The following is a 10,859-nucleotide window of genomic DNA, read 5'->3' as shown; positions in this document are numbered from 1 at the left end:
TTGGGATTCCATCATGTTCCTGAGCTCCTCTCTAGATTTATTAATCATGTCTTGCACTAGGGGCACAATTTCTCCTGTTATCTGAGAAATTATTTCTGATTTCATTTTTTCAAGATCCCCTTTTGTTGCCAGTTCAGTGAGTCCAGGTGGTTGAATATCAGAGTGTTCCATCTCATTTCCCTTTGGGGTTGCTGTAGGTGATCTGGAAGTCTGGTTTTGAGACTTATTTACATGTTTTCTCATTTCGACTGTGCCAGGGGGCTGTTAGTGCCTGCACGGATTACCTCCTCTGAGCTGGGTGAGGTGGGACAAGGGCCATGAGCAGCGGTAGGGATGGTGACCCAAAAGCCCTTTCCTGTGGGCTGGGAGCAGCCGGAGTGCTGGTGGCCAGGAAGCCCCTTCCTCTGGTCCAGGAGCAGTGGGATGGTGGCTCAGAAGCCTCTCCCTCTGTGCCAGGAGTGATGGGAGGGATGGTGACCTCGAAGCCCCTTCCTCTGGGCCAGGAGCAGCGTGACAGAAGGTGGCCCAAAAGCCCTTTCCTCTAGGCTGGGAGCAGTGGGAGGGATGGTGACTGGGAAGCTCCATCCTCTGGACCAGGAGCAGTGGGACGACAGCTCAGAAGCCCCTACCTCTGGGCCGGGAACAGTTGGACTCAGTACCTTGTTCTGGTGGTCTGGTGTCCTCTGCTTCTTTGTAGTGTGGAACCAGGTGGCTACCTGTCTGCAGTGGGGTGATTCATTGTCTTCTGCGTGACTCAGGACCTTGGTAGGGCCCACTACTGTTATCTTGATGAATTTATTTTTAATTTAAAATACAAACAATAAATTTATATACAGTTTCTGAAATAAGATCTATTGTGTTAGACTTTCTATCTCTGGGAAAAATATCTGACACGCACAACTTAAAGCATGAGAGGTTAACTTGGCTCACAGTTTCAGTGGATCCAGTCCATGGTGGCCCAGGTTCAAGGCAAAAATTGTATGGAGGAAGGGCCTCATAAAAGAAAGCTGCTTATGTCTTATTGGGCAGGAAGCAGAGAAAGAAACAAGAAGCTAGGGATGACAATATATCCTTACAAGTCACAGTCCTAGTGACCTACCCCTCTGACCAAGACTCATCTTTGATCATAAGAATTTTGAATGACATTTTGAATAACATTCTTTCCCTGGGCTCGTGGCCCCCAAAAGACTCAAGGTTATCACATTACACAAAATGGATTTAGTTCATCTCTAAGAGTTGCAAAAGTCTTAACATTTCCAGCATTGTTGAAGCATCCTTGTGCACATCTTCTCAGAAATTCAAGGCCAATTCTTATTTTTGAGCCACTGGAAAAATGAAAAGAAAGTTAAATATTTCCAACAAACAATGGCATGGGTTATATATTGTCAGTCAAAAAAAAAAAAAAGAAAGAAAGAAAAATAGGGGCAAAGAAAGGAATGGAACCAAAGCAAGTCTGAAACTCCACAGGACAAATATATAATCTTGTAGCACCACCTGGGGCATGTGGTGGTGACATATGAGCTCTAAAAAGCTTGGGAAGCCTCAGCCCTATGAGCTTGCAAGTTACAACACATAGCTTTTTTCTTGGGCTACCTCCACTCACTGCCTGAAACTTTCCTCAGCAGACATTCCATGTTCCTGGCATCTCCAAGATTCTGGGATCTCCACTGTAATTTTAGTTTCAGCCTCGCAGCTTCATACTCTTTCTTCTCAGAAACACATTGCTTGGCCTCCTAGGCCTTCTGAAATCTAGATGGATGCCTTCCTTGCTTCATATTTCTTGTATTTTGCATGATTGTAAAACCAATACCACATGAATGATGCCATATCTACCACTGCCTCAAGGAGTAGTATTGTCCACTTGACCAATGGCTGCAGGAGCCTCAGAGTACTGAATGGCAGAGCATGGTAAAATTAACCCCAAGGGGCCAAATTTCTATGTGGCCCTTCTTGAGCAAGGCACTCTGGGGGTCTCATCTCAAAGAACAGTATTTTATTTTATTTTATTGGTACATTTTAGGTATACAGTACATCTACATTTATCATTGGGTGTTCGTACCTGTACATGACATATCTTCGTTCTTATTTTTCCCCATTACCTGTGTGCCCCACAACCCTGCACCCTTCCCTATTTTCATAGACTTGGTTTCCTTTTTTTTTCTTTTCTCATAATTTTTCCTTTGCCTTCTTTCCTTTCCCCTTCCCCTCCCATCACCCCTACCCTTTGGACCTTTCTTCCTATTTCAAATTATCAAATATTCATTTTAATCATTTTAACCCTTCCTTACACTTTCAGTTTCTCACACTAGAGAAACTATTCGATATTTACACGTGTGTCCTATTTACTTCACTTAAAGAGTATGGTCTCAATGTGCATCCACTTAGCTATAAATGACTCTAGTTTCTCATTCTTTATGGCTGAGTAGTACACCATTTTATAAAAATCCACATCTTCTTTATCCAGTCTCCAGTTGATGGGCACTTGGGCTGTTTCCAAGCTTTAGCTATTACAAACTGTGCCGCTATAAACATAGGTGTACATATATCTCTGTGGTATGATTCTTTTAATTCTTTGGGGAAGATACCCAGCAAGGGAATAGCTGGGTCAAATCAGACCTCTAGTACTAGTTCTTTGAGGAATCTCCATGCTGATTACCACAGTGGTTGCACCAGCCTTCACTCCCACCAGCAATGGAGAAGGGTTCATTTCTCCCCACACCCCTACCAGCATTTGTTATTGGTTGATTTCTTGATAGCAGCCATTCTTTGTGGGGTGAGGTGGAATCTCAGTGTTGTTTTCATCTGCATCTCTCGAATGACAAGTGATGTTGAACATTTTTCATATATTTATTTGCTGCTTTTACTTCTTTGTCTGAGAAATGTCTGTTCATTTCAGATGCCCATTTTTGAATTGGGTCTTTGAATTCAGGGGCTCTGATTTTTTTCAGTTGGTTATATATTCTAGATAGCAGTCCTTTGTCTGAGGTACAGCTGCTGAAAATTTTTTCCCACCCTGTGAGTTGTCTCTTAGCTCTGTTGGTGGTTTCTTTTAAAGTGCAGAAGTTTTGTAATAAGATGAGATCCCAGTTGTTGATTCTTTGTGCTAGTTCCCATATTACTGAGGTTTTGTTCAGTCTTTTCCTATGGCCATGTCTTCAAGAGTTCTACTTTACTTATCTTCCAGCAAGTTTAGTGTTTCTCTTTTAATATTTAGATCTTTAATCCACTTTGATCTTAGTTTAGTGCATGGTGATAGATATGGGTCTAGTTTTAATCTTTGGCAGGTTGAAATCCAGTTTTTCCACCACCATTTATTAAAGAGGCTATCTTTCCTCCAGTGAAGTTGGTTGGTTCCTTTGTCAAAGATGACGTGGCTAAGTATGTCTAGAGTTGTTTCTGCGTCTTCTAACCTGTTCCACTGATCCCAGGTCTGTAAAGAACAGTATTTTATTTTATTTTATCATGTATGTATGTATGTATGTATTTATTTATTTATTTATTTATTTATTTATTTTAAGAACAGTATTTTAAAGGAATTCACCTTTACACTTTTATATACTCAAGGTTTTCAGAGTGATGTCTGCTCATTTTCTAAGATGCCCTCAAGCCACCTTTCCTATTGTCTTAATTCAAAGCACTCAGTTTCATTTTAATAACAATGTTTTTAACAACTATGATTTTCTTTACACCAAACTTGCAAGCATTTCCTTCCTGGCAAAATGAGAAATATGTCTTTTGACTTTGACTTTTTCTCCCAATTCTCATTATATATCAAGTTATAAGACAGTCATATCCATGCCAAAACTTCAATGTTTGACTGACTTGAAATTTCCTGTCAAATTAGTCTGCAACCCTTAACCAAAGTCTCCCACAATGTCTTGGGAAATGGGCAAAAATATACAAACTTTCTGCCAGAGTGTAACACATGTGGTCTCTAGTGCAACTGCCAATTTCCTTGTGCCTAACTAAAACCTCCTGAACCAGCTTTCACTGCCCACATTTCTATCAGAAATCTGGCTGTTCAATCTCCAACTAGAATCACTACTCAAATTCTGCTTACAAAATTCTAGGGCTTCTGTAGCTAGCATTTCCAAATCTTCCCAAGCATTTCCTGCTAAACTATTTCAAAATTTTCTAAACTAAATATTCAGAAACAGTCAAAAATTATTCCAGGAGCCACTTTTCTGTATTGTTAGCTTTTCTATAATTGAAACAAAATACTTGAAACTTGCAACTTGAAGGAGAGGAGATTTACTTGGCTCACAATTTCAGTGAGTTCAGCTTATTGTCAGCCACCTTCAAAACACAAATGACATGTTCAAAGGGCCTGATGGAAGACAGCTGCTTACCTCTTGTCAGCCAAGAAAGAGAGAGAGGAGCCAATCCCCGCCAGAGGTGACCCATGCACTGAGCCAGGAAAATCCAGGAACCATTTACCATCCCATGATCTGAAGCCACTGTCTTTCTGGGCCCCAAACGCAAAGTCCAGGAGGACCCTGAGACCATATGCCCCCACGTGTGGGGTCTCCATAGACCTGGAAAACAGGGTGACAATCAATACACTGACCAGATCAAAGATGAGGTCAACACCCAGGAGGAGAGTTTTGCTTCAGAACAGTAGATTTACACACCCATAGAAACCAGATGACAGACAGCCTTGAGAGACAGGCCTGGAGGGTGAGAGCTAAACAGAGATCTCCAGGGATATCCTGGGAGGCAAGGGTTAAGACCTGGGAGATCAAACATCTCTATTCTGCTTTTAGAGGCCAAGTTTGTAAGCTATAATCATCAGAAGGGATGGTTATTGCATTAGTTATTTTTTTCTCATTGCTGAGATGAAATACCTGACAACCAAAGTTAATAAGGAAGGCGTTCATTTGGCTTACAGTTCATAGAGATATCAGTCCATAGCCAGCTGGCTCCAAAACAGGAGTGGCAAACAGACATCACAGAGGAGAAACAACATGGTGCTTACAAGGCAGCAAAAGTAACAAGAGGGCCTTAAGAGTGTCTCCCTGCCCATTTTATCTTATTCAGACTACTGAGGGTGGGCAGCACTCACAAACTTAATCCTATTGGCCTTGAGCCTTGCATTGCACTATGAATCAATTCCAGATTCACACGCTCTAGATCAACCCTATGACCACATGAGGCTTTAGAGGGACATCTAGATGCAAACCATAACAGTTCTGAAGAAAGCATTTAATCTTGTGGTATGTTTGAAATCAGGCAGAAGAAAGTAGTGGTCTAAAGTACTATAGGTCAATGTAAGTGTGCCCTAATTTTCTTCACTATATCCACAGTTCTTTGTGTTCTGATTAAGGTCTGTTTATGAGTGGTTCCTAGGATTTTTCAATATTTAATGCCATTGTTGTCAGTGAATTTACTACTATAGCCAAGGTAACAATGGCGTCTGACAATTGATTTTTCTCTCTATGCTAATATATGGATTGCCTGTGGGTCATAAACAATAAAAATGGGTATAAATACACACAGAATTATGCAAAAGCAAGGCAACAGAGGAGCTTGAAGTATTTCAAGCCTTAAGAGCAAACAACTTCCAGCCTAGATTTACCTACCTAGCAAAGATTTCCTTCCAAATAAATGGACAAATAAGGACATTTCATTAAAAATATTAGCTCAAGAGATTTGTAAGTACAAAGCCAGAACTCCAGAAAATCCTGAAGAATATCTTAGAAAGAAATGATGAACCCAATAAAGCTAAAAATCCAGATGAAATAAAAACACCAAACAATGCCTATTGATGAAAAACAAGAAGAAAGAAAAACACAGAGGTCACCAAAAGCAAAGGTGTACAATGGAAGTAAATGATCAACACTTTTCAGGAATATTTCTCAATATTAATGGTCTCAAATCTTCTGTTAAAAGACACAGATTGCCAGACTGGATCATAAAACAGTATTTGAGTGTCTGTTGCATTCAAGAAACTGATCTATTACAAAATGATATTCACAAACTAAAAATCAAAGGATGGAAAACAATATTTCATGCACCAGGACATGGTAAACAAGCAGAGGTAGAAATTTTAGTCTCAGACAACATTAATTTCAAGCTAAAACTGATTAGAAGAAACACAGTAAGTCATTTTATCATACTAGATAGTGGAACAATCTAACAAGAAGTGATAACACTTTTATATGTATATGCACGGAATACTAGAGGAACTAGTTTCATAAAACAAGTACTGCTGAAAATAAAAGATCAAATAAACAGTAACATAATCATAATGGAGCATTTTAACAGCCCATTTTCACAAAGAGATAGAACAACTAAATAAAAATCAATAAAGAAACATCAGGGCTGAACCACACACCTGAACATAAAGACTTAATGGATATCCAGAGTATTATACACCACTACATTAGAGTATAAATTCTTTTCTATAGCACATGGTACTTTCTCCCAAACAGATCACATACTAGTCCACAAAACCTGCTCAAGTAAATACAAAAGAATCAAAATTACTCTCAGACAATTCTACAATGAAATTAGGAATGAATGACAGAATAAATCACAGAAAATGTTAAATCAACTGGAAAATTAATAACATTTCTGAACAACTAATGAGTCACAGAAGCAATAAAGGAAGAAATTAAATAATTTATGGAAGTTAGTAAAAATTCCTGCACAACTCATTTGAACCTCTGGGAACTATGAAATCAGCGCTAAGAAAGAAGTTCATTGCAATCAATTCTCATGTTAAGAAAACAGAGCAAACTCAAATAAACAACCTAATGAGTGACCTTATGATATTTGAGAAATAAAAACAATCCAGGTCCAAATCAAAACTAAGGTGGGAAATCATGAAGATTAGAGTGGAAAACAATGAACGAAAGACTGAAAAAACTATAGAAAAAATTAATGAATTAAAGAGCTTGTCCTTTGGAAAAAAAATAGATAAAACCCTTAGCCAACCTTATCAAGAGAAAGAGAAATGACTCATATCAGTGCAACTAGAAACTAAAAAGGTGAAATTACAACAGAGGCTTTCAAAGCCCAGAAGATAGTAATTGTTATGAAAAATTGTATTCAAACAAATTGGAAAATTTTCAAGAAATTGACACTTAGACTCATACAAATTACCCATGAACCCAAGAAGACACAAAAATGCTGAACAAACCAATAATAAGCAATGAAATTATGAAAGTAATAATCTATCCAATAAGAAAATCCCAGATGGGGCCGAGCCTCATCGGGGGCCCCAGACAAAGGCGGCCTGGCCGGGGCTGCGCACCACCAGGAGCGGGGCCGCCGTGCCTGGCTCCGCTCCTCCTCCCGCCGCCGCCGCCGCCGCCGCCGCCGCCGCCACCGCCACAGCTCAGGCTACGCTGAGGGCAGTAGGGTGCAGCCGCGAGATCCGGGCGAGGCGAGGCCAGGCCGCGAACATGTCCTAGGCCATGGGGCCCCCGGGCCTCTCCCGCCGATGGTGCCGCCCCGATGCACGAGCTGCCCGACCTGAGCCACCTGACCGAGGAGGAGAGGAACATCATCCTGGCAGTGATGGACCGGCGGAAGGAGGAGGAGGAGAAGGAAGAAGCCATGCTCAAGTGTGTTGTCAGGGACATGGCGAAGCCCGCTGCCTGCAAAACACCAAGAAATGCTGAAAACCAACCCCACCAGCCTCCGCCGAGATTGCATCAACAGTTTGAAAGCTATAAGGAACAAGTAAGAAAAATAGGAGAAGAAGCCCGGCGTTACCAGGGAGAGCACAAAGATGAGGCTCCAACTTGTGGAATTTGTCGCAGGACAAAGTTTGCCGATGGGTGCGGCCACCAGTGTTCCTACTGTCACACCAAGTTCTGCGCCCGCTGCGAAGGCCGCCTGTCCCTGCGATCCAACAGTGTGAGTGTCCCAGGGACAGGAAGGCTCCCCGAGGGCCCAGCCAGGCCCTCTGCCTCCCAGGCCCAGCCCGGAGCACTCCTGCTGGGAGCCAACAGACACAGGCAGAAATCTGCATGCTCCTGTGCCCCTCCCTGTCCGCATGGTGCTCCAAGACTCATGCCTACTGTATTATTCCTAAAAAGATCCTGCCCTCAGTGTGCAGGGTAATAGATGGTTCTTCTTCCAAAGCAAAAGTAGATTACCTGCAGAGTAACTTTACCCATGAGAGTAAATTTATTTTTAGAATGTGGTAAATGGGGATTTAGCCTCTGAGAATTATGAAACTTTTGAAAGTTGTTATGGCCAATTCTTCTTAGAAAAAAGAGTTAACTATGTTTAGTTTCTTCAACATTAGTTTTCAGTTTGAATGAAGGTAATATGTAGGGCAAAGGATGTCTGGAAGTTGAACCCAAGATAATTTATTAAGTGACGATTAGCCTCTATGACAGTAACTTCACATTTACTCTCATGTGAAAGAAATATAGTGCTAAATTTATTTTATGGTGATTATTTGAATATTTAACAAGTATATCAAAATACATTGTTGTTCTTTTAAATTTTGAGATTTGCACTTCTTGTTCTCTTCTCTATGAGATATATTTTTGCCTGATACAACTTCCTTGCTTGGCTTAAATTTAAGCTACTTCTGTGTTTTCACAGGGTTTTAAATATATGAACTTTTTTATCTTTTAACATGCTAGTGTAGTAGAACACAATATTATTTATGAAATTCTAGGTTAACTATTTAGTTCACAATACATTTTAATGTTGACTTTATCATATTCCCTAGATTGCTCTCATAGAATTATTTATAGAAAAATCTGGATGAGTTTTCCTTGATATAAAATTGCATCATAATATAGACAGTTATGATAATCAGAGACCGAAAAACTTTCCAGTGTTTTTGTAAAGAATCTTTCATACTATTTAATCATGTAGAGAATTTAGCATAAAGTTATATTTTAAAATAATATGAAACCTTTAAGCAGTCATGATATATTTCTAATTTGAAAATCACGGAAGGAATCTCTCAGTTGACATGGTAATCTTTGTTACTTGAGTTTTAAGTAGATATTCTCAAGTCACTTTTGATGGAATTAAGGTATTTAGTATTGACATATTTTTAAATTTAAGATAAGACTATTACTATTGCTGTTGTTTTGAGAAGATAATTTCTGTAAACCGCAGCTTATCTGTAAAACTGGATAAAATATTTACCTTGTATCATTGTTATAAGAATGAAATTAAAATCCATGTCTATAATATACATAATCTTTCTTAGGTTCCATCCTATTACAGCATGAGTTTCATTTTTCCCTTTCAAAAGTGATGCATTATAGTTCATCCTGAAGTGATCTTAAAGCCATCTAGAGCAAGCTTGGGTATTGTCTGGCACATAGAAAGCACACCAGATATATTTGCTAATTTTCCTTTTTTAGGGTTCTTAAATATATACTTTGGAATGACTTCTCATAGGTGATATCTTGAGGTGATACCTACATATTTAGCAGGCGATGTGGAAAGGGTGCAGATCAGGCTGCAAAGGCTCTGTGTCCTGAGTGATGAGGTGTAAAGCAGCCGAGTGTGCCTTATAGCTGAGCCCCAAAGATGCTGGATACTTTTATTCAAATTCTTTCCAGGTCTGAGGCAAGCCAATACCAATACAGTTAGCTGTTGATATATTAAAATCATCAGAGTCAAACTCAGGATTTAAAAAGCAGAGCCTGTTTAAAGATAGTTGACTTACTTGGGCTTTGAAGAGAACACTCTGCCTATAGTAGTTCATCAATCTTTACTAAACCCATCCAAATTTGGAAAAGCTATTTAAAAGAACAAAATAATGGAAGACCTGACTTAAATTTTTTGTCTTGGGCATAAGACCAAAAAAATTGTGTTGTTGGTTTTTCCTATGACCTTAGTGTTGAAGTAGGTATCACCAACAACTATTGTTTTGGAATAGCCTGTGGCCAAAATAATACATTGCTTTTCCCATTTTCATCTGTTAAAACATTTACCATTGTTAAATAGTAATTTGATAAAACAATTTAGGACAATTTTATGCATTTTAATAAATTATTTCTTCTTAATAATAAACTACCTGTGGTAGTAAATTCACTTTTCTGAAGAATATTCTAAATGTAGATCTACTAATCTAACTTCTAAAACATTAGGAAATTGTTGTGTCCAAGTCATCTATATGACATGGAGTAGGTCCGATGTAGACATTTTTAATGGATTTACTTTTCAAAATATCTGTTTAACAGTTTGCAGAAACACATAATTGTATTATTAAAACCAATTTATTGACCAAAAAAAAGAAAAGGAAAGCCCAAAAACTGATGGGTTCACTGCTTAATTCTACAAAACCTTTAAGGATTGTATGTCATCTATGCTCCTTGAGGTCTTCAAAAAATTAAAAAGGATGTATGATAGTTAACTGAAGCAGAAGACTCACCCTGGGTGTGACACCAATGAATAGGATTATAGCCTGAATGGAATAAAAGGGAAACAAAAAAGGAAGACTCACTTTTTTTTCTCTTTAAATTTTTTTATTGGTACATTTTAGGTATACAATACATTTACATTTAGGATGTATCATAGTTCTTATTTTTTCCACATTCCCTTGCCTTCCCTTCAAATCCTCTACCCCTCCCTATTTGCAAAGACTTTGTTTCCATTTTTATTTTTCTCATATTTTTTCCTTTCCCTTCTTTCCTTTCCCCTACCCCTCCCACTTCCTCTACCACTTTGGACCGTTTTCTATTTCACATAATTAATTAATAATTTTAAGCCTTTTTTACACTTTCAGTTTCTCACACCAGAGAAACTATTCGGTATTTACACGTGTGTCCTATTTATATTACTTAAGAGTATAGCCTGAATGTGCATCCATTTAGCTATAAATGACTCTAGTTTCTCATTCTTTATGGCTGAGTAGTACTCCATTTTATAAAAAA

The 10,859-nt window shown here is 38.8% G+C and overlaps 1 protein-coding gene across 1 annotated transcript; it reads right to left on the bottom strand.

Annotated features, from left to right (window-relative positions):
- Nucleotides 1-2,229: 2,229 nt before the first annotated feature.
- LOC147822500 (uncharacterized) lies at nt 2,230-8,004 on the bottom strand. Its single transcript, XM_087196573.1, has 4 exons — nt 7,720-8,004; nt 7,477-7,601; nt 4,350-4,535; nt 2,230-3,430 (listed from the first exon to the last, which is right to left on the bottom strand). Exons 1-4 carry the CDS (start codon nt 8,002-8,004, stop codon nt 3,406-3,408), a joined length of 621 nt encoding a protein of 206 aa, XP_087052699.1. The 3' UTR covers nt 2,230-3,405.
- Nucleotides 8,005-10,859: the final 2,855 nt, after the last annotated feature.

The sequence above is a fragment of the Heterocephalus glaber genome, unplaced genomic scaffold, assembly GCF_053883595.1.
Source record: "Heterocephalus glaber isolate CG9 unplaced genomic scaffold, H.glaber_assembly_v1.0 deba00001613, whole genome shotgun sequence".
NCBI classification, from domain to species: Eukaryota; Metazoa; Chordata; class Mammalia; order Rodentia; family Bathyergidae; genus Heterocephalus; species Heterocephalus glaber.
The sequence above is the reverse complement of the archived record's forward strand: the minus strand, read 5'-3'. Positions and strand labels throughout refer to the sequence as shown.

Bases quoted from the DNA above. Each gene is read 5' to 3' on its own strand.
- LOC147822500 (XM_087196573.1), bottom strand. From the start codon at position 8,004: ATGCGGACAGGGAGGGGCACAGGAGCATGCAGATTTCTGCCTGTGTCT. The intron at 4,536-7,476 runs GTCGGGCAGCTC...CCTGTTTTCCAG, and splicing joins TCCTCGGTCAGGTGGCTCAG to GTCTATGGAGACCCCACACG. The intron at 3,431-4,349 runs GTAAGCAGCTGT...TGTTCTTTACAG, and splicing joins TCTTTCTTGGCTGACAAGAG to ACCTGGGATCAGTGGAACAG.